Here is a 24,411-nt window from a genome sequence, read left to right as displayed (position 1 = left end):
GTCCTCGTTAGTTCTTCTTGGCTGCTTTCTAATTCTGCACAGCGTGTTCAGCCACCAGTAACAAAGAGGGAGGCTGGGCTCCCAAGGTCATCTCTCTGAAGTTTAAATGCAACATTTTATAGAAGCAGTATTGTTTGCAACACAGACAACACGGATTCAGTGATTTAAAACACAGCCAGTACTCTCTCACCTGTCACAAACTGGCTGACCCCAGGCAAGCACACATGAGCCACAAGACCCCCAAAATATCTCAACTTTATTCAGGCTTCATTTAAAAGTGAATTTAAGGCTGTTTAACTGTTTGAGATCTCAGATCAGTTATGGAGTCCATCGGAAGAATTTAAGCATAGTTAACTAATTCAGTTTCAAAATCCTAAATAATGTTCTAGACTAAATGGAACTTCATATTGCAAACCAATTTAAAATAAAATTGAGAAATGCAAAAGTGACTAAAGCAGAACTGAATCTGTGAATAAATGTTTGCATTTGTCTTTGGAGAATCTTTTCTTAAAATATATAGTTTGTACATGGAAAACTGAAAATATTTTCAATGTAAAATTAATATTTGCAATATAATGGTTAAACCGTTATATTAAAATGTGTAAAGTGCCCTTGTAAAATGAAAGTACTGTTTTCAAGTGCTAATGGTGTCCCAGACATAACTGAGGTTCTCACACTTTTCATCAACATTAGAAAAGCCTGCTTTTAAAAAGTAGATTGCTTTCATTAAAATATGTATGTTTTCCAAACTTTAACCACAGATAATAGGCTTCAACACATGCATTTTCTTTTTACTGTTTGCATAAGCGAGAGCACTTTGATAGAATAGCATTTACAATATTAGAATTTGATTGGAACAAGTAAAGCTATTTGGCCTCTAGGCATTCCCCCCCCACACACCTTTTTTGTTCACATTTCCCCAGGATGTAATCTCTCTTGAGTAATACTTGAGCTGTTGCCTCAGCCATCTTGACAGATAGTTACTTCACATATTTGTTCTTCTCTACATTAAAAGCTTCTAGTGTCTTTTTGTTGTATGGTATTTAATTTATTCCTTACATCCCCTATAAGGTATTAGCATGGAAATGGAGGTATGTGAGGCACTATATGCAGTGTTACAGTTTAGAATTTAATAATACCTACATTTCACCTGCCCTCTTTTCCAGGGTACACCAATTTATATTTTTATCCCATCTTAATAGTGCCTACTTGATTAGTGAATCATCTTTATCATTTTTTTTCACAGCATCATATGTTTTAAGGGAAAAACAAATCTCATCCACTCTGCTTTTACTCTCAGGCCTGAACTTTGATGATTTATTTTGTAACTGTCTGAGTTAGCTGCTCGGGGCAGTGACCTTGTCTTGCAATGTATTAGCTAAATGTCATGTATACGTCACTATGTGTATATTTCACAGCTAAAAAGTTTTTTGTTTTGTTTTTTTGTTTTAATACTGTGATAAATGAAGGGGTGGGGAAGCTCCCTTTTATGGACCCAGCCAGCCATTTAGCTATAAAATCCCTCTTAGTAGCTGTTCTCTACGTGCTTTACCTGTAAAGGGTTAAAAGTCATTGCGATGCATAGGTAAAAGGAAGTGAGTGGGCACCTGGCCAGAAGAGCCAATTGGAAGGCTAGAACTTTTTAAAAATTGAAACAAGACTCCCCTTTTGTCTGTCTGTGGTTGTTTTCCTGGAGCGAGGGGACAGGGCAGAACTATGCTGTAAGAAGTTTGGGTCCAGGTATGAAAATAATCAGGATCATACCTCGATGCTACTCATTTAAAACCCCAGATATGTAAGTAGATCAGGAACTGTCTAGGAAGACGTGATTAGGTTTATCCCTTTTATTTCTTTATGGTTTGTGGTCTCCTCTGTGCTAACACCAGGTACTTTTGTTTTGCTTGTTGCCTTTAAGCTGGACCTCAAGAAACTATCCCTGATGCTTAATCTTTGTAGTTGCTCTTTTTAAATCTAGTAATAGTCTACGTTCCCAGATAATTTTCTTCCTTTTGTTTTTTAATACAATTTACCTTTTTTTAAGAACAGAATTGGATTTTTGTGTCCTAAGAACTTTGTGCACATGTTGTTTAATTAGCTGGTGGCAACAGCTGATTTCCTTTGTTTTTTTTTCTTTCTCAGCCCTTCCCTGGAGGGCGGTGGGGGTGAAAGGGCTTGAGGGTAACCAACAGGAAGGAATTCCCAAGCGTGCCATCCTGGGTTCTCAGAGGGGTTTTGCACTTGCAGCATCTACCAATCCAAGCTGTAACATTGGAAGTTTAATACAAGCCTTGAGTGGCAAGTATTAATTTTTAGAGTCTTTGCAAGCCCCCACCTTCTGCACTCGAAGTGCCAGAGTGGGGAACCTCTGACCACCTCTCCTGACCCTGTTTTTCATTAGTTGTCCCCTGTCTTCATTTGGAACCCGGTTCCAGTGGTCCCTTCTGCTAGGCTGGGGAGGGTCTTTAGAAATGGGCGGACACAGGTTTTTTCCAATAAGGCCAGAGTGGGGAATCAGCCTTGACAAATGCATAGTTAAAGTTGCCCAGCAGTGCCTTGTACCCTTCCAGAATATCTATGATGGCTTAAGTTTCTTATTCTGAAAACTGGAAAGTAGAGAGTTTAGGTAATGATTTCCACATCCCCACTCAACCTCATCTCTGTCCCCTTGGAGTTGCAGGAAGTATTAGCACCAAACCAAATTTGACATATCTCTAAGAAAATCTGCCACTTTTCATCATGTATGTGCTATGTCTTGCACAGTTCTATACGTCTTCTTATTTGTAATCTCACAAACCTCTTCAGGTTAGGTGTAGCTGTATACCATGAATTAAGTGCAGCAGGTTGCCTGACTTTGCCATCAGAAAGGAAAGTTCAGCTGCATCTACAAGGATCACAGATCCCCCTTTTTTTGGTCGGAGGGGTAGGCTATGTGGTGGAGTTCTGATATTTGAGAGGCCTAAGATGATCATAATATTGTATCTCAGGGTTTCTCAAACTTCATTGCACTACAGCCCCCTTCTGACAACAAAAAATACTACATGACCCCAGAAGCGGGGACCAAAGCTTGAGTCCGCGTGGGTCTCACCACCCTGTAAGCTGTAACCTGAGCTCTGCCATCCATGCTGAAGCTCTGAGGCTTCGGCTTTGGCTTGGGCCCCGGTAAATCTAACGCCAGCCACGGCAACCCCTTTTAAAATGGGGTCCAGACCCACAGTTTGAGAACCGCTGGTCTATCTTAGTTCTAAAATCTGTGAATATATGAAAAGTTTTTTTTAAAACCTCTGTAGGATATGGCTGTCAGTCACCTCCACATGTTCCACTAAATATGTCAGAAAGGAAGGGGAAGGTAAGAGTGCTTTGCTATATTGCATCCTCTCAATACCATCAGAATGTGAAGCCTATACTGACATTTATGCAGTGCCATGCACCCTCTCTATCCTTTACAATGCACCACCAGGCTCTGTCAAGGCTAGCCTCGGAGTCCCAGAGGTAGTCCGTAGGATAAAGAATGGTTAGTATCTGGCATCTCTGGATGGTTTTATCTCTGGAATAGACAAAGTGGTCTGTCATGCCTAGGTAGCTCATCTTCACTAGCCCTCGTCTAGCTCTACTGTTATCATAAAGACAAGGTGTGAGAATACCCTGTTTTGTTTTACTTTCCTTGCTACCCTCCACAAGTTCAAGAACAGTAGTCTTAAATCTCTGAGAGACTCAATGAGGTATCTTTCAAATGGGGAAGAGTTAAAATTGTGTGGGAAGAGAGAGTTAAATTATCTTAACTCTATTTCCTGATTTTTCAAAAGTTTAGGTTTTAGTCACCCTCTGTGGCCTGGAATGATATGTGGTATTGCAGGTACCTTTAACTCTCTGTATTTAACAGTGTTTTGGCAGTGATTTTTTTCTTTTTTCTTAAAACTTATAGTGGGGTAGGCATGATTACAGAACAGTTGTGAGCAGGTTACAATGGGCTTCCATGTAGGAATAGTGTAGGAGGTTCTCAGAAGTGGGAAGTGGCCTGTTTTTCATATCCTGGATGCAGTACTGACTGCCGGACTCAGGCCAGATGTGTACGTAGCATTAATTTACACTTGCTCAAAACTGCAGACAACAGACTTGCTTCCAAAATGAACCCCATAAGGCAGGTTAAGAGTGCTAATGAGCCCAGCACACAAATTTCCAAAAGATCAGATTCATAATTTTTGGGTTCAAGGCCAATATATTTTCTCCTTAGTGTCTTTTGCAAAGAGTCTGTGAAGAACTTCCAGAGTGTGAGCTATGTGTAAGGAGAAGCGTTAAAAATTTTGTAGTGTAATAACGTCAAAATTTTACATTTCTAAACTGGTTCTTGGTACTATTTGAATAGCTGAGTTCAGGGGCAGGCCATTGCTTTTGTTTGTTGGTTGGTTGGTCTGTTTCTTTGTTTTGTTGTTAAGAGTGTCAGAGCTACACTTCTCTTCCCCCCCCGCCCCCCCCCCAAATCTCTGTGGAAAAAGTTGTAAGATTTGAAAAACAGCTCAGTTTCTTTGGGGACTATATTTTTTGAAGAACCCTGTGTCCAACTGATTCCAAACTTGCATCACTAAGGACTTGTCTATGCTCTAACTTGCTGGCTGGGGGGGAGAAAAATCCACCCCCCTGAGCGCAGGAAGTCTAAGTGCTTTGAAGCGCTAGTGTAGACAGGCTCCGAGTGCTGGGAACCGTGCACCGAGTGCTCGGAGCTAATCACCCTCATGGTGGTGGATTACCAGGAGCGCTGGGAGAACTCTCTCAGCACTCGCGCACGACCACACTCGCACTTCAAAGCACTGCCGTGGGAGCATTCCTGCAGCAGCGCTTTGAAGTTTCCAGTGTAGACATGCCCTTCCCTGCTCTGGTGTGGCACAGCAGTTTTCAAAACAATCGAGTATGTACGTGGATTTTTAGAGCATTTTGATAAATCATCTTCTAAACAAAAAGTTGTGCTTTACCTTAAAAATGATTTGCCAAAGGCTACCCCATAGTATTGTCTACATTTGTTGAAAAACTTCCAAAAGCATCAAAATGGAAGGCAAGCTGAAAATAGCAGATGTTCAAGACCTTCCTTGAGAACTCTTGCTCTGTGGGTGGTTCTTTGGTTTAAGGACTATGGCCTGATCCCCTAAGCCTCCAAGTGAGTGTGAAATGAGCTGATAACCTTTACAAGGCTGTTACATCAGTCTGGTGATGCCATGGACAAATCACTTTTTCTGGTGTGCATCCTATGTGCATAACAATTCAAATAGCCAGACAGCTCCTCTTCTAACTTTGAAAATATTGCTATCCTGACTTGGAATTGGGTACTGGACATTAGCTGAGGTAAAATTAATCCAGTAACCTCCATTTGATGAAAGTCCATGCCAGACTTTAAGCCACAAGCATGCTCAAAGTTATAAGAAGGGGAAAAATAAAATAATGGGTCCCCAGTCTGACCTACCCCTCATTCTCTGGGCTCCCAGGACCATAATGGTTCAAAGTTTGCCTCACTAACCTTACCTTAAGACCAGATGTAGTATAGCAATTGTCAAGATGACCTGAATGTGTTTGTGGATTTTAGAGCTCTTTGAAAAATTGTTTATTAAACAGCAAATTACACTCAACCTTAACTATGGAGTCACCAGCACTCCTCCATAATAAGTTTCAGATAATGGAATAGAACAGAAAATAGTTCTTCATTAACAACTTTTTAACCACCTTATTCTACAGTTTTTACAAGGTCTTACTGCTCTTATTTTTCAGTAAATGTCCATATTGTTGAACTTCCTACCCTTAAAGTTTATCCATCGTTAATAAAGACTGAATCTTTAGAGTGCTCCTAACATCTGGTTCTTGCTGAACTTTAAAACCTTCAAAACAAATGTAATAGATTTGAAAATATTGTATTTTCCCTTAGAATTCACACTTCTGTGTGACAAAGCTATGATTTATCCTATTTTTTGTGCTATGACAAACCAGACAGAGAGAGAGCTTTCCAAGAACTTGTCTAAAATGTGTTAGTATTGCTGGGCATCCTAGGCTAGTTTAGTATGAAAACTGTTGGCTGTGGAAACTAACCATTCTTCAATTGACCACTATTAACTTGTGTGGAAGACTGGCATTTATAACATGGAATAGATGAGGTATTTGACTTGTTCAGGCCATTCTCCTCCAAGGAGGCTGGACTGAATATATAGTGTATGGAAGATGGCAGCACAATTAGTATTTATGTTCTTCTGGGATTATATGAACATAATTTACACTGTGAAAGCTGCAAATTCAACTGGGAGTGAATGGATATGGCAATTAATAGAATCCAAGGCTGGAAGAGACCATTGTGATAATTGAATCTGACCTCCTACATAACACAGGCCATAGAACTTCCCTAAAATAATTTGTAGAACATAGTTTTTTAGAGGAAAAACCCACCTGTGATTGAAAAATGGTGAGTGATAAGGATCCACCACGACCCTTGGTAAATTGCTCCAGCAGTTGTTTGTTGTTATTGATAATTTCCACCATATTTCCTGTGTGAATTTGTCTAGCTTCCACTTCCATCCATTGGATCATGTTGTACCTTTCTCTGCTCTAAAGAGCCCATTGTTAAATATTTGTTCCCCACATAGGTACTTATAGACTAATCAAGTCACCCCTTAATTTTCTCTTTGCTAAACTAAATAGATTGAACTTTTGAGTCTAATGCTATAAAATAGGTTTTCTAATCCTTTAATCATTTTCATGGCTCTTCTCTGAACCCTCTTTGTCAAATTCCTTCTTGAACTGTGGACACAACAATTGGAGACTGTATTCCAGTAGCAGCTGCACCAGTGCCAAATAGAGGCAAAATAATCCCTCTACACCTACTCGAGTTTGTCCTGTTTATGCATCCCAGGATCCCAGCTGAGTATCTACCAAGACCCCCAAATCTTTTTTCAGAGTCAACATTTCCCAGGATAGTCTCCCATCCTGTAAGAATGGCCTGTGCTCTTTGTTCCTACAGGTACACATTTGGCACATTGTTTGCTTGTACCCGGTTTAGCAAGTAAACCAAATTGCTCTGAATCAGTGACGTGTGTGCTTCATTATTTACCACTCCCCCAATTTGTGTCATCTGCAAACTTGATCCATGATGATTTTATTTTTTCTTAAGGCCATTGATAAAAATGTTAAATAACATAAGGCCAAGAACCAATCTCTGCAGGACCCCTCTAGAATCACACTCAGTTGATGATGATTCCCCATTTGAGACCTATCAGTTAGCAAGTTTTTAATCCATTCTATCATTCTAGTTTTTAAATTAAAATGTTGTGTGGTACCAAATCAAACGCCTTACAGAAGTCTGAGAATATTATGTCATCACTATTACTTTACCTACCATATGTGTAATCTCATTAAAAAGGATATCAAGTGAGTTTGATAGGATCTGTTTTCTATAAATCCATGTTGATTTGTATGAATTACATTACCCCCTGTTAATTCTTAAGTCCTGTATCAACCACTCCATTTTCTTGCCTGGGGTCAATGTCATTATTACCCAGTCATCCTGGCTGCCCCTTTTAAAACTGGGCTCAGCATTAGCTTTCTTCTAGTACCGTGGGAACAGTGTTATCACCATTATGATGAAACCATCACCTTTGCCCCCCAAATACAACACAGAAATATTTATGGAACGCTTCTGCCTTTTCAGCAATGTTATTGACGATTCTTCCATTTCCTCCCAGTAGTGGACCAATACCACTGTCAGGATTATTTTTTTCCCTAATACATTTTTTTAAAACTCCTTATTGTCCTTAACTCTGCTGGCTATTGATTTCTCCTTGTGTCCCTTTGCTTCCCTTATCAATATTCTACAATTCCTAATTTCTCATTTATATTCATTACTATCAACATCATCTTTCTTCCATTTGATCAAATGCTGTGTGTGTGTGTATATATATATATATATATATATATATATATAATATATTTTACTGGTCTGCACTTCTTCATTTTGCTTTCACATTATAAATGTTAACAAGTTATGATCACTTGTACCAAAGCTACCATTGATTTTTTACTTCTGTGATCAGTTCCTCTTTATCTGTTAAGATAAGGTCTAATATAGAATTCCTTTTTGCTGGATGCAACACTTTGTGAGTTAGGAAGCGGTCATTTTAATTTTTAGAAATTCCAAGGATGTTTTAGTATTGACATGCTGAAGTCTCATGCTGCCACTCAGCTTAAAGACTCCCAGGATCACAGGAAACCCCCAAACATCATAGATAGATAGACAGATGTGTAAAGAAACAATCATCCTGTTCCCTACTGTGATTTGATGGTCTGTTGTAGACACCTATGAATACCCCATCTTTTGCTTTTGCATCTGTTAGGACAGCGATCTATTAGCATTCAAGGTCATTTTCTTCTGATTTGTCAGTGATTTGGAAACAGGTAATGCCATTTTTTATGTACTCCCCCTCCCCTTTTGCCCTCTCAGTCCTTCCAAAATAAATAATTGATTTTAACATTCCAATTGTGTGAATCACCCCACCAAGTTTCAGTAATACCAATTAGATTTGAATTTATGCTCATAAATGAACAATTCCTTTTGTTTCTTAGTCAGGCTCCTAGCATTGGTGTATAAGCAATTCAAGAATTTCTCATGTCCTTGATAAATTTTGTTCTCAATCTTTCAGGTTGTGCAGAGCACTCATATCTTTCCTCTTTTTACCCTCCTTCCCTTTTGCTATTAGATTAACTCCCTCCTGATTACTCAAACTATACAGTCCCCCTCACCAGAGAAAGTTGACCACTGTACACCACTTACGTAGCCAGCATTTCACTTCTAGAATCTTCTGCTTTCTGTCTTCTTTCACTTGTGGGGAAAGGAAGAATCTCTGAGAAGATCACTTGGACATGTTTCTTCAGTATGCTTCCAAGTTCCCTGAAGTCATTTATTATCTGTGAGATATCTTAAGATGCAGTGTCACTAGTGCAGATATGAATAATCACCACTAGATCCTTGCCTGTCAACTTAGTGACATCTCATGTCTTGGCTCTGGGAAGGCAGCATGCTGTCCTGTTGTTTAATCATCCCTTGCAGAATGTTCTTTTGATACTTCTGAGTACTGAATCTTCAACAAGGGTAATCTGTCTTCCTGGGGAAGTTGGAGAACTCTTTGAGGGCAAGCTTGATTTTCTTACAGGTTGGGCCGAGCTGCCTCCACATGTGTGCCCCGTACATCACTTTGTTACCTTGGACCTGCTGAATCTTGAGATATCTGTGGGCCGTTCCTGGTGTGGGTCATAGCTGAGAGTGCCAAATTCAGGACAGGTTGATAGAAAAAGATATGGCAGACACCTCAAAAACTGGTGGCTTATTTTATAGATTCCCCAAACCAGTAACAAAATAAGCATCTGTATCACCACACTGGTTACCAAGAAGCTAAAAATAAGAAGCCTTAGGCAATCCAGCCCCTATCACCACCCAGACATCTGGTTTTTATGATGAGAGGTTACTGATAACCAGATTCATCACATATAAGGTTCTTCTATCCCAAAGAATCAGCCACTTACCCAGGTCAATATGTATACTTTCATGTTGAGGACCTGGTGTTGATTTGAAACTTCTAGTTGTGTAGAATTCCTTTTGCTTCTCTTCTCTCTGGTGCCCACTGTCTACGTATAGTCCTCTATCTCCAGCCATGTAGAATGTCACCATGACCTCTTGTCTCTGGTGGTTAGGAACTGCCTCTTCTCTGTCCCACAGAAGTATCTGAGCAAGATAGCCACCGTCTCTAGACTGAGAGCTTGTATAGATAATGTTGTAGCCTGCAGCAGAGGAATGTAAATTTTAGTCTATACTAGTATGTGGCTCATGAACTGGCCCACCTGGAATCTGCTGATGTGCACTGAAAGTTCCCTAGTACAAATTAACATAATACTGTTTGAAACAGGACTGCATTAAAATGTGCACTAAGAAACTTTTAATGCGCATCAACAAGGTTCAGTTAGTGGATGACATGCTAGTGCAGACTACAGTTTATACCCCTTTGGTGTGGACTGAAGCACCATGTAGACAAGTCATTACACCTCTAAGATATTCACACAAGCTTGGACCTCAGAGGAAGGGAGTGGGAGTTCACAATCCTATCATGGCTGTTATGAAAGCAAAAAGACAAAACATTTTAAAATGACTTTTCTAACATTTTACGAAATATTGTAAGGATGCTAAGGTCAGATGCTATTAAAGCAAATTGACTCCATGTTAAACACCATTTGTTTAATAATGAAATGTCAGAGTATTGGCTAAATGGCTACTTTTCTGTTCTTTTTCTTGCACAGTAGAAAATGTCATGTTTCATAGAGTAAATGCTCTCGAAGTAACATCTGTTAAGAAAAATATATTCTTTTCAAAATCATGTAAAATCTCAGTGATATACACTGAGTGTGACCCATTTTGGGTTTCAGAGCAGTAAATCAACTCAATAAAAATAAAAACAAATTGGTTCCTGAAGATTTAATAAGCACTTCATGTAATTGGGGATCGGCAGCGGGCGGTTGTGTTTGAATTAGCTTCACAGATTCTACAGGAGGTGTCCACCGTTTCTTCTCCTTGAGACTCTCTGGCAAAAGTTTCCTTTTGTTGTTGTTGTTTGCTGTTAGGCATTTGTAACATGTCTGTTAACATTGTGTGAGAACAGAAATACTGAAATACTTCTCATTACTGCTTAGTTCTGAGCAGGCCACATCCCGAAGAGTAGAGAATTCATAAAACATTCCTTCAGCCTTTCCAAGTAATTGCTGAAGATAGAGAGCTTGCCATCTTTCTTTATCCATATATGGATGATAATGATGAAGATACTCTTGTATAATTTTTCAGATCTGGCATTAGAGTGAAAGACCCTTTTTTAATCACCTAAAGAATCCTTGAATCAATAAGGAACGCTAGATGTCAAATAGAGCGGTTTTAATTTCACTTCAGCTGTGTGTCTTTCCTTGGACTACTCAGGCTTGTTAGCTTCCACTTCATTTGTCTGGAGTACAAATGTCTTTTGCATTATAAAAACTGATAGACAATATACAAATGGTTAGCCCTGAATTTACTTCAGGTTGGTTGGTTTGTTTGTTTGTTTAATTGCAATGTTTAAGTATTGAGCATGATTATCCTTTTTAAAAACTTGGGTATATAAATGCCTATTGTGAAATTACTTGGGGGAGAGGGGTTTCTGACATGAAAACTCTCAAGTTTTCAAGGAAGACAAAGCACCACTCTAATATTGTAAAAAAAAGTTGTAACAGCTGTATGTCTTTTAATGTTTTCCTTTATTAAACTTTCATTAGTGTAAAAGAGAATGTGCCCTAAGAATAGTGAACTACGCGTCAGGAAGTGATAAAGATACTCTTATCGAAGCATCTTCTCAAAGGCCATTAATCTGTGATTGCAGAGGGGGAGGACAGGAAAGAGAAAACCAGCATTGATTTGAGTTATGTGCTAGCTAAAGCAGAAATCACTTGTCTGTCTTGGCAATATTGGAACACATCATTTCTATCAGTAAAAACATAGCATCCGTCTATCCTTTTTTATTAGTATCTGATTGAAGCCTAATAACTGCATATTTGCAAAACCTTCCTGTTTTCTCAGCATGAGCACTTAAATATTAATTGTATTTAAATGCTTCTCTGTAGGGGCAGTTGTTAGACTTATACTTGCAAAGGGCATTTGCATGCAAGAGACCTCCGTTTTTTGTATTTGTGAAGATTAACAGAGAGATACCAATAGTTTTGCGATAGTGATAGTTTACCCTAAAAGTTTCAAATGTCAAAAAGCAATCATTTATAGAAGGTTAATCTGTTTGGGGTGCTACTTTGTTCTATTTATCTTCTTATGTACCTCTGAATCAGTTAACAAAGAAACATTATCTCCCAGATTATTTTAAAACAGTCTTGTACATTGAGAGTTCTACATACTCATTTTTACTAAATATATTTTTAATTTTTAATATCCAGGAAAGAGTACAACTCTGCTGAAAACGGAGTTGTCCATTTATACTGCTGGATTTGAGCCCCGAGAGGTTGGTTGCATCTAGAATGATTAGTATCTAAACTTCCCTAATTTTGGGGATGAATGATCTATCTGGGATCATATTCCAATGAGTTAAAAAAGAAAGAACGGTACTAGGTACACGTTAGGTGGCTCTTTCTGAGGATTACCTCTGCAAAATAGCCTCTGCATCTGTATAGCATGAGAGGTTTGTGGTGCCTCTTTATGCTAGCGACTGCTGAGGCAAATTTAGGCTGAGCAGAACCTGTAAGTAATTGCTTTATAACCAAAGGTCAGTGCCCTTTTTGTCTGTGTTGTACCAACAAATGAGGGATTCCCTGCCCCTAAATAATTATTAAGTAGGAATATGCACTAAATATGCATTTTCAAATATTTTAATCAATAAATGTTACTTTTGAGCTGGTTACATCACCGTGAATGACTAATCACTTGGCAGAAGCTTCTGTTTTTCCTAATACTTCCCAGATGAGGTCCTGTCTGATGTAGGACTCAAAGTACAGATTACTAAATTATGATGAAACTGCATATCTTCAAAGCTGGTGTGAGGTTAATTTTTATTTTTTTAAGTGCCTAATGTGTAAAGGGATTTTAACATGATTAAATCAACTAAAAGCAAGTTTTTTTCTTTATTCCTATTGTGTAAATCAGAGAATATTCAAAACTATTCTGCATTCTGAGAACCCCTAATTTACAATTTAAAATGATAAAATTGATTTGGTTCTATTTAAGTAGATGAAAAATAGTAGCTTACTCTTCCTTCTAATTCATCTTAGTGAACGCAATGTAATATATTAGTCTTTAAGGACTTTATGTACATCTCGTACTATAACATATTTGTCATGTTTTTTTGAAAGTTATACGCATATCCGTCAGCTATTTCTTTTGAAAATACACAGTAATTACTCACCGTTACAAAACATACATAAAATTAGCTGTTGCTGTGCTTACTGGAAGTTTTTAAATGTCTTTTTTAAATAGAATATTACTCAATCAAGATCTTATGTTAATTCTCCCTTGAATTTGAATTCTGCTGCAAATAGAAAAGGCACAAAATGTATAATATATTATTCCACAACAGTCTGCTATATATGGTATATCATTAATACAGCTTTGAAATTTTACTGTGCTTTTAGCCATCTTATTTTTAATGAAACAAACACAGAATCAGTTTCTTTATCTTGTCATATCTTTTTTAAACATTCTCTTTATTTTTTAGTAGTTTAACAGTATTGTACTGTGTGGGTTTTTTTTGTTTTGTTTTTTTTAAATTTGTCTGCTGCTGCCTGACTCTGTACTTCTGGTTCCAAACGAGGTGTGTGGTTGACTGGTCAGTTTGTGACTGGTGTTCGTAACTCTGAAATTCTTCTGTACTTACAACTTTTAAAATAATTCACTTTTTACTCTATTTTTCATGTTTCACGTTTGAAATAAGATTGTCCTGATGGACTTTCTCGAGGGTTTCGAAGTATTACATTTTAAATGAAGAGTAGGGGTGCTGATTCTTTAACAAAGACATCTTTTGTCTAGGTTCTTGGTAGTCCATTAAAGTGACATAGGTGTTGTCAAAAAACAAACATACATTGAAAGAATCTCACTAAAAATTCCTTTCCCACTCAGTTGCTCAGCTTTCAGTCTTTTGAGTCTTGTGATGTGATAATTTCACTGGCTATCCAGTTGCTGTAGCTTTCTAGGGTTGGTGAGACCTGAATTTTTAATAACAAAAAAACTTGGTTACTTTTTGAACTATTTGCAGGGCGGTTTTTACCCACTATAAAAACACAAAAAGGCACAAGTTAATTTTTTTTAACCTGTGGAGATCACTGGGGCCAAGCAGTCTTGTACAGCCCACATCACTGTGTCCTCTCTGCTCTTCTTAATGAGTTACGTAGGGCTTGGCTACACTTACAAGTTACAGTGCAATAAAGGAGCCCCGGGCACCCTAGCTTACTACCCGTCCATGCTGGCAAGGCACGTAGAGCTCTCTGTCTCCACGGCTACAGCGCTTCTGGTACTCCACCTCAGCGAGTGGAATAACGTTTGCTGCGCCACTGCTGGAGCGCCATGGTGCCAGTGTGGACGCCCTGGTCTGTTGTTGCGCTGTGATTGGTCTCCAGAAGTGCCCAACAATGCCTGTTCTAGCCACTCTGGTCATCAGTTTGAACTCTACTGCCCTGCCCTCAGGTGACCAACCGTCAGACCCGGCCTTTAAATTCTCTTGGAATTTTGAAAATTCCCTTCCTGTTTTGCTCAGCCAGGCGTGGAGTGCTCTCAACAAATCTTTCCAGGTGACCATGCCGCCACGCGCCAGGCAATCCTCAGTATGGAGCAATGGCGAGGTGCTGGATCTCACCAGTGTTTGGGGGGAGGAAGCTGTCCAGTCCTAGCTGCGCTCCAGCTGCAGGAATTACAATATCTTTGGACAGATATCAAAGGCCCTGTTGGAAAGGGGCTATGACTGGGATGCACTGCAGTGCAGGGTTAAAGTGAAGGACCTGCAGACCACAAAGCCCGAGAGACAAACAGTAGCTGCCCCCGCGACCTGCCATTTTTACAAAGAGCTGGACGCGATATTTGGGGGCGACCCCACCTCCATGCCGAGTACCACAATGGACACCTCAGAGGCCAGTGTAACAAGGCAGGAGGAGGAGGAGCAGCAAAGTGGGAGCAAGGGTGCTCCGGCAGAGGAAGACACCCCGGAATTCCTAGATGCATGCCCTCAGGAGCTGGTCTCAAGCCAGGAGGAAGGTAGCCAGTCGCAGCAGCCGGGTTCTTGGGGAAGGACAAACACCAGAGGAGGTTCCCAGTAAGCAGCTTTTATTTCGGGAAGGAAGTTATTTGGTGCGGGCTCTTGGGGTGAGGAGGCTTAGGGCTGCATGCATGCCTAGATGCGGAATAGGGCGTTGATGAGCTCTCTCATATCACTTTAATCGGCCTCAGTAATCTCTTCAAAGGTCTGAGCCAGAACTTGGGCAATGCGTTTGCACAGGTTTTTCAGGAGAGCCACTGTGGTCCTTGTCCCAGTAAAGCTAACTTGTCAACGCCACTGTGCCATGCGGGGCGGGGGGGCCATTGCTGCACACAGGCAAGCTGCATATGGGCCAGGGTGGAAGCCGCATTGTAGTAGAAGACCCTCCCTTGCTTCCCTGGTCACCCTCAGCAGCGAGATATCTTCCAGGATGAAATCCTGTGGAAAATGTGGGGACAGTGTTCAGTATAGGGGCCCCCCGCTACTGTTGGCTCTCCCCAAGACACAGAAACCCAGAGGACAGTATGGCCGTGAAACAATCAGTCACGCTTGACCCTGTGCTTACTCACCATTTTCGGGCTCCCGTGGGTTACGTGCACTCGCTTTGGGACAAGCAAATTATGCTATTGTGTAGACTATGCTTGCCCTTAAGTAAGGGAGAATCATTGCTCTGTCTAGTGTGAACAATGCTGCCTCTGTTTAAGTGTTTCATTTTGCCTTCACAGATGCAACCTTGAGATCTCAGCTGTCCGTCTTATCAACGGCCGAGAGGCTGCAAAGAATCAGGAAGAGGCCATGTAGAAGCAAAGAGGACATGCTGCATGAAGTCATGCAGCATTCAACTAATGAAAATTAAAAAGTGCCGGAGTGGCGGGAGAGTGAAAGGAGGGTCCGCCAGCAAAATGTGGATTGCTGGCACCAAAGCACAGAGCGGCTGCTAAGCATCATGGAGTGCCAAGTAGACTTGATCCATCACTCGTAGCCATGCAGGCGGAGCACTACCGTTCCCGTTTCCCCCCCTCGCCCCCCTCAGCCCTTATCCCAAAACTCTTTCCCTTGTGCCCCCATGTCACCTCCAAACCACCTTCCGCAACATCCAGGTTCTTAGCGCCACACGCTGCCTCCAACACCTTCACCACCCACCCCTGAAAACTACGACCCTTACCCGCTGCACTCAACCCCCATCACCATGCAGTATAGCCATCCTGAAGTGTAGCACGCATTGCACAGCACTCCAGACAGAACATACGCAAATCTCTGATTCCCCATTCCCCATCCCACCCCACCCCCTTGCCCTTTGTGTTTCCCAAGCAGTTGTGTTGTGTTTCTTTTCAATAAATTGATTTTTTCACTTTGAAAACGTTCTTTATTATTGCATAATGTAAAAGAAACCTTAGCCCAGGAAAGTAACAGGCACTGCAAGTCAGTGTATCATACATAGCAAACAGATTCTTACCGCACTTCACTCCTGTGCAGGGCACCACACTAAACTTTCAGCCTCAAATTACTCCCTCAAGGCATCCCTAATCCTTGCAGCCCTGCACTGGGCCCCTCTAATAGCCCTGCTCTCTGACTGTTCAAATTCAGCCTCCAGGTGTTGAACCTCTGATATAACCGCGGGGATGCTGTTATTGGCCAGGTCCAGCTTCCCATACAGAGAGCGCCAGCGACCCTCTAAATGGCCAAAAGCACACTCCACAGTCATTCTGCACAGGCTCAGCCTGTTGTTGAACCGCTCCTTGCTGCTGTCAAGGATCCCTGTGTAGTGTTTCATGAGCCATGGCATTAAAGGGTAAGCGGGGTCTCCAAGGATCTCAATGGGACTTTGACTTCCCCTACTGTGATCTTCTGGTCTAGGAAAAAAGTCCCGGCTTGCAGCTTCCTGAACAGGCCAGTGTTACGAAAGATGCATGTGTCATGCATCTTTCTGGGCTAGCCTGCATTAATGTTAATCACCCACAGTGATCCACAAGCACCTAGAGAACCATAGAGAAATACCCCTTCCGATTAACATACTCACAGGCTAGGTGGGCTGGTGCCAGAATTGGAATATGTGTCCCATCTATCGCCCCTCCGCAGTTAGGGAAACCCATTTGTGCAAAGCCAGCCACAATGTCATGCACGTTATCTGGAGTCACGGTTCTTCTGAGCAGGATGTGATTAATGGCCCTGCAAACTTGCATCAATAAGATTCCAACGTTCGACTTCCCCACTCCAAGGTGGTTAGCGACTGATTGATAGCTGTCTGGAGTTGCCAGCTTCCAGATAGCAATAGCCACCCACTTCTCCACTGTCAGGGCAGCTCTCAATCTCGTGTCCTTGTGCCGCAGAGTGGGAGGAGCTCCTCACACAGACCCATGAACGTGGCTTTTCTCATCCGAAAGTTTTGCAGCCACTGCTCGTCACCCCAGACTTGCATGACGATGTGATCCCACCACTCAGTGCTTGTTTCCCAAGCCGAAAGCGGCGTTTCACAGTGGTGAGCATGTCTGTGAATGCCACAAGCAAATTCGTGTAGTTTGCGTTACTCGAGTCGATATCATCATCTGAATCCTCACTGTCCCTTTGGATCTTAAGGAACAGCTCGACCGCCAAACGTGATGCACTGTCGAGAGTTGTCAGCATATTCCTCAGCAGTTCGGAAAGGGAAGACAGAGCGCGCAGTACAAAAACCGTTGAAAGATGGTGCCAAATGTGGACGGAAGCAAAGGGAATGCTGGGATGCGAACTGATGCATCACGGGGAGTTGGGACAGGGCCCAGAATGCCCTGCACCTCCAGCCCCCTTCCCACAAGCCACAGTGCCAGAATGGGAAGAGGTGCTCTGTGGGATAGCTGCTCATAATGCACCACTCCCAATGCCCCTGCCAGTCCTGCAAATGTGACCACGCCAGTGCACTTACAGCTGTCCGTGTGGACAGACTGCAGCGCTTTCCTTACTGTGCTGTATGAAGGCGGATTCAACTCATAGGACTCTACTTCTGCAAGTGTTGCCATGCCCCTAGATTAAAGCAAGTTTGGATATGTCTTCAAACTTCAGATTACATCCCTGGTTTCAGTGTAGATGCAGCCTACCTTCACACTTACAGATGCTCTGCGCGTATCCGTCTGGTTTATTTGTACTCAATAAGTGCACATTGGAAGACTTTGAGGACTATAAACAGCTCATTTTGTTTAATAAAAGTATGCTTGTCAGTGTGTTTTAGCAGCTTTATGCTGCTGTAGATTTTTTTTAAAAAAAAAAGTGTGTTGTAACATTTTAAGCACCTTAGGCAGCCTTGAAGATTTTCTTCTTTTAAAAAAAAAAATCGTTTAGCAAAAAGAAAAAGATAGCTCTAAGGATGTGCCATTAAAATAAATGGAATTTATAATCAAAGGAGAGGTTAGTGCACCGGTAAGTGTATATATATTATTTATTTATTTATTTCTGGTTTGTTTGTGTGTAAGAGCGTGCTTCTGGAATTCACTGTATATGGGCAGGCAGGCCGGCCCAATATAACCCAGTTGACTTCTGTATGGCTCTGCAAAGACACAGTGCATTGCAGGATTGAGGTGTAAATGTGTCACTTAACATATTCATTAATATTGTAATTGTTAATATTGTAAAATATGTAGCATAAATTATATAGATTGTGCAATGTAATTGAGCTAGCATTGCTATTGAAACCTTAATTTTCCAATTCCCTGAATATTGGTAATTTAGTCACAATTTTAAACAGGCTACAGGCAAAAATGTTTCCTGTGGCTTGGTTCCAGGAACTTACCAATTAAGGCCTGGTTCCTCAAATGTATTATGCATTTTATTAACTTTATGCATTTGAGCAGTCTTATGGGAGTTGATTCATATATGGAAAGTTTCTTTTATGTGGGAGTGTGGAAAGATTTGGTTTAAAATAGAAGATGTAATATACAAGGTACTTGTGTTGCATTGGTTTTCACAGCTATTTTATTTTATGTGTTCTAGGTGTTTAAAAGATCAAAAATTAAAACATAACCTGCAGTGCAAAGTTCACAGCAGTTTACAAGTCTTTTGATATATCAGCATCACTGCTACAATTCAAAGAGAAAAAAATCTTGCCTTCTTCTAATATTATGAATTCTACACAGATAGCAATATGAATGTAACCTAATCAAGTTCAGCAAAAAGATCATGTAGCGTAGATCTAGTCTAAAAAGGCAGCGTGAAGATGATGTGATAGCAAATGATCATAAAGAGTAAGGGGGGAAAATACTAGGGGTTAAGAATTTAAGATACATTTGACATTAGCAGAAATTCGTCTGGAAAATGTTTAGTAGTTTTTTATATTACTTAGAACTCAGAAGCATCAAACAAGATAGGGGCCCCTTTGACTGTTGACATGGTGCAAAAATATGCCAAGGTAGTTCCTCCTGCGAAGAACTCAATTGCAGGAAAAAATGACACAGGAGAGGAGAGGGGAGAGAGACCCAAATATATAGAATTGTTGAATAAGTTTGTAATCTTTTTATATTATAAATAGATAAAGCAGGTACCAACTATTTCCCTCCTTAACATTGTAAGACATTTAAAAATGTTGGCAATTTTAACAGGAGTCATATTAAAAGAGTTGTTTTTGCAAGTCAATAATATTAGTGGTATTGGCTGTATTTCCTATAATAGGAAATAGGAACTCTAGAGGTAATTGGCACAAATGTTTTCTCAAGTGAGGATTTCAATGGTAACTGCTCTAATACTGCCAGGTATTATGAACCTTTTTCTCTGCATGCACATTTTTAGCATACATGAAGTACACAAAAATAAAATAATAAATAATAGAAAGTGTAGATACTGTAATGAATTGTTTAATGAACTCTACTTGAATAAACAATGTTACTCTCTCAAGGCCAAATCATTTCACACAGTGCAAAAACAGAATATGGGTTTGCATACTGTGATTCCATGTGATTAGGGGTATGTCATGTAATATGTTCCCCTTTCTTCCATACAACAGTTCCACATCAAAGCCAGATTGAAAACCATTGGTTCTACTATTTTATACTATCCATAACCCTATGTGGGCATAGGTGGGTTTTCTAGTGGATTCTGTGTAGCTGTGGATCACTTGGCATACTCCACCTTTGCAGTAGCACAGATTAGAACATTGTTAAGCATCATGTAGGTGGTGTGGAGTTCTCTCTGGCAAACTACCCCAATGCAGTGTGAGCATACTGGTTCCAAGGTCGTCTGGACTATGTCTGCAGAGATTGAAGATTCAAGAGATTGAGGTTTACTGGTGATATCCAGACTGTCATGAAGCTTTGAAGTGTGTATGTTGCAATTTTTATGGAAGCTGTTCTTGGCTTATGTACCTGCTGCAAAAGAATGCTACATCATAAGAACATTCCATTTGTTCAGTTACCATCCTGTCCCTCTGGGTTTTTTTCTGTCAATTTCTGTTGGTTTTTTGTTTGTTTTAAAGTTAGTGTGTCCAGTGACCTCAGATTACATAGCTTCATCCTTCTGTAACTCAGCCTTTCTGATTATCCTGGGAACTGGTATTGGCTGAAACTCTCCAAACACTTTAAAGTACAGATGGCAACTTCATCGCTGTTTCTTTCCTATGTCTCTAAAGGATAGTATGACTTCTGATATTTTCCTCACTGATACTCTTCACAGAAGTCTTCTTAAAACCTCAGGTTTTTCCAGGCAATACCTATCTTGTGTTTAAAATGTATCACTTAATTTTGTTTCTCTGTGTTGTGGCAAGATGGCCGATTTTAGTTTGGTGGGTCTTGCGGTTTTCTTGGCGGGGAGCTAAGATGCCACCCCTTGCCCCTGCTCTTGGGTGCCGAGGGCCCAGCTACTAGCCTGGGAAGGTGGTAGAGGAGGGAAGTGGGTGAGGGGTCTGGGTTTGCTCCTTGCTCCGAGTCACAGCCCCTCGCAATCCCTGTGGGTTTCTTACGCTCGTCCCCTTTAGGTGGGGTTACCCTCGGTCCTTAGATGCTGGGGGGAAGGGAGTCTCCCGGTCCTGCTGGGCAGTCTCCCTTACTCCAATTCTCAGGTCTTCCAAATCTCTCAACACCCCTCCAAGCTCCAGTCCTTTCTCCCTCCTCCTCCTCCCTTGTCTGCCTAATGCAGGGGGTTTTATTAGGTTCCTAACAGGGCCTTAATTGACTGCAGGTGCTCCGATTAACCTGCAGCCACCTTCCCTAGTCTACAGGGAACCACACCTTAATTAGCCTTGAGCTTATATATTTTGCCTCTTGCACTCTCCCACTGCTCCCTGGTCCTTCTGTATCACAGTGTCTCCCATCACTAATCATTCATTTACACATTTTTATCTCAACATTCTCCAGTCTAATTATTTAGCTTACAGCATGTTCTTGCCTACCAACTTTCTTCTTTATTTAGTGATTTTAACCCTCCCCCATCCCCAAGTCAATGATATATTGAAGAAAAAGTTAGTCTTTATGAGGGACAGTTGCCAAAGAAGTTTATGGAATATAAATCAGACAAGCAGGCTGGTTGGATTATTTGCTTGGAGAGGAAGAAAGATGTTCAAGGCTGGCCTGATGAATGGACTGTGGAGAAGAGAATGTAGTGTAAAGGCACAGGCTTCCATCAGAGAGAGAGTGAATAATGGAGCCAAGCTGTAGGTTTCTCTGATGAAGGTACCATGGGGGAGAGTATCCCTAATACAGGAGCTATCATTAGAGAGTGAGGGAAACTTTTTTGTTTACTGTGCCTATATAAGCTTAAATATTGGTTCTCCTAGTAATTTCCCTTGTTCTTTCAAGCCAGTTTCAGCTCTTGTTTTCGTATATTTATTTCCCCCACTAGTGATAATTTATTCTATTGAAAATGTCTTGTGTATTAGGCAACCAGATAGAATAAGATCAGAAGTGGTCATAGAAACTGCCAAATTACTTTTTCTGTGAACTTGTAGCAAGTCTCTACAGGTGAAACACTAATGCATGCTCAACTGAACTCCCACTGGAAATGGTGCTTTCAGGAGTGTTAATCTCTATTCGCAAAAAGAAAAGGAGTACTTGTGGCACCTTAGAGACTAAGGTGCCACAAGTACTCCTTTTCTTTTTATAACTGTTGTGTAATTCAGAAAATATCCTTTAAATTAAAAATCCCCATTTAAAATACTTAGTTCTAAAAAAGCACAGTCCACCACCAGTTGCATGCAAAACATTTAATTGCTGTCTTATTTTTTAAATTAGCAAAAAGTGTAACATTTAATAATACTACAGTAAGTGATATTACATTCTTGAAGCAACTCCTGTGATCCAAGACTACCTAATGTTAACAGTATATTTATTGGTAGCTTTCTTCTTCCAAATGCCAAAAATGAGTTTTAAAAATTCTTTTAATGTGAGATGTTTGCTTCCTTTTGATCTGCAAATCACAGAAATGTATAATTTACTTTAGAGCTAAGCCTTGGCTAGTATGAAGTTTTGGTTCTGATTTTTCAAATACAGCATAAACCATATTTCACTGGATTTAACCACATTTTGAGAAGCAAATAAAAGTAGTAGGAATGAATATCTAGATTAAACAGTAACATGGATGTTGTATTGGATTAGTCTTTCCTAAACCAAATTTAGCCTAACTTCCTCCATCTTAAAATTGCATGCTGTTAAAATGAGAATTGTTTTGGTAGAATGAAATGTTGTATGGAAAAACAATGAAGAATGTTGTTTAATGTATCCATTATGATGGAACAACATCCAGTAGAATATGGCTGGTACAAGTATTAAGTAGAGAATACTTTGTGTTTGGAAACTTCATATATTTTCATGTCTTAAACTTCAGAAATTGTTCCTATTAATATTCTAGTTGGGAAGTTCTGAGATTCCTTCTCTCTAATTTGAGATGGTGGATAGAAGAATATGGCTTTGATGGCTTCCGGTTTGATGGTGTTACATCTATGCTATATCACAATCATGGAATTGGTAAGTAGATTAATCAGTCCACTTTTTAATTAAAGAACACCCTGCCTCTTGGTCTTGTACTTTTCAGGAAATGGTAATAACAAAAAGATAAACTGGGTAGACCTTCGTTTAAGCTATTTTAAAATAGCAAATTTGTTAATCTTTTGCTGTGCTGCGATTAAATGGATTATTGGATTTTTTTATTTATTTATTTATTTTGTTAAGTTTTACACTTGTAAATCTGACTCACTGTATTTGGGGTCTTTATCTTTTTTGGTCACTAGGTACAGGCTTCAGTGGAGATTACCATGAATATTTTGGTCTACACGTAGATGAAGATGCCCTCATTTATCTAATAATGGCCAACCACATGATTCATTTATTGCATCCAGAATCCATAACAGTAGCTGAGGTAATATTAAGTGTAGCTATTTCTTTATATGTGAGTAAAAGGTTGTAGTATCAGTAAATAAGTGTACTCGTGAAATGTCATTCGGTCTTTATTACAACTTCTTCAGAGTTATTTGTATATGTCACATCATTTAACATGAATCAATTTCCGTTGTAGTCAACATTACTTGCTAATTATTAGTGACAATTTTGTTAAAGAAAAATATCAGCAGATAAATACTAAGGGTGGATGGGTTCCTCCTCCATGCAATTATCTGTGTGTTGGGGCGGGGAGAAGGGAGAATTAAGTATTAATGTTGTTTTTTCTCTACATTGGTGGGACAGTACGGATGCTGTGAGTTAGCTTGTATGAAGGTTCTTAGTTTAGATATTATTGCTTCGCTTTGCTTGCTTATTGCTCTATGATTGCCAAATGTTGACTAGTTATTCATGGTACCAAATGTTCACAATTCACAGTCCCAAAGACTGTGCTGATATAATTCAATATATGCATAATTGATAACTCCCTTCTGTGATTAAATATGATAAATTTTGAAGTTTCTTAAATGTTTAGGTTAATTTAGATTTAACATTAAAATTGTCTGGGTTCCTGAGTAAGTACGATTCTTCTTTGACTGCTTGCTCATGCTGATTCCATTCTAGCTGTGTGCGCACCCACGTGCCTGGTCGTTGGAGGTTTTTGCCTCAGCGGTGTCCATAGGGCCAGCTATGGTGCCCTTTTGGGTGTCGCACTCATGCATCAGTATATCAGGCGCTGCCAGCCCTGTTCCCTCTCAGTTCCTTTTTACTGCCCGGGGTGGTTAGTTGAGGTGCCTTTCCTTGCATAGCAAGGGCTAGCGGTTTTGTCGCTTCTGACTTTGAGCATTAGGGATTTGTAAATAGTTGTTGATAGTAGTTAGTGTTAAGCAGTTGTTAAGTGTAGTTAGGAGTTAGTCACAGCGGGGACTTTGCTCCTGGTGGGGCATGCCCCTTTTTCCGAGGTTTAAGCCCTGCGCAGACTGTAACAGGCCTCTACCTGTAAGTGACACCCAAGTGCTGTCTGAAGTGTTTGGGGGAATCACATGTGAAGGAGAAGTGTCATTGTTGTAAAAATTTTCGATCCAGGACTCAGAGTGGGATATTCATTTGCAGGCTTTCCTTATGGAGGCTGCCCTCCATCCGGCTTCTGAGCCATCCCACCAAGACTCGCCTAATACCTCAGCCTTGGTGCACACCACACCCCCAGCACCTGGCCCCTCCCAGCACTGCACCCTATCACCGGTGGCCAGAAAGAAAATGAAGAAGCATGGCTCCTCTGCACTGGGCAAGAAAGGCCATGGGGC

General features: G+C 40.4%; 1 protein-coding gene across 1 annotated transcript in view; it reads left to right on the top strand.

The window, feature by feature from the left end:
• Window positions 1-24,411, top strand: part of GBE1 (1,4-alpha-glucan branching enzyme 1) — a 319,711-nt gene that overhangs the window by 181,797 nt on the left and 113,503 nt on the right. Inside the window, exons 8-9 of the mRNA XM_084624305.1 lie at window positions 22,584-22,699; window positions 22,963-23,090. Coding sequence (XP_084480431.1) covers window positions 22,584-22,699; window positions 22,963-23,090 — 244 coding nt within the window. The remainder of the gene's footprint in view (window positions 1-22,583; window positions 22,700-22,962; window positions 23,091-24,411) is intronic.

Source organism: Lepidochelys olivacea (assembly GCF_965140295.1).
Source record: "Lepidochelys olivacea isolate rLepOli2 genome assembly, chromosome: 1".
In the NCBI taxonomy this organism is placed as follows: Eukaryota; Metazoa; Chordata; order Testudines; family Cheloniidae; genus Lepidochelys; species Lepidochelys olivacea.
Note: the sequence above shows the minus strand (reverse complement) of the source record. Positions and strands in the feature narration are given on the sequence as shown.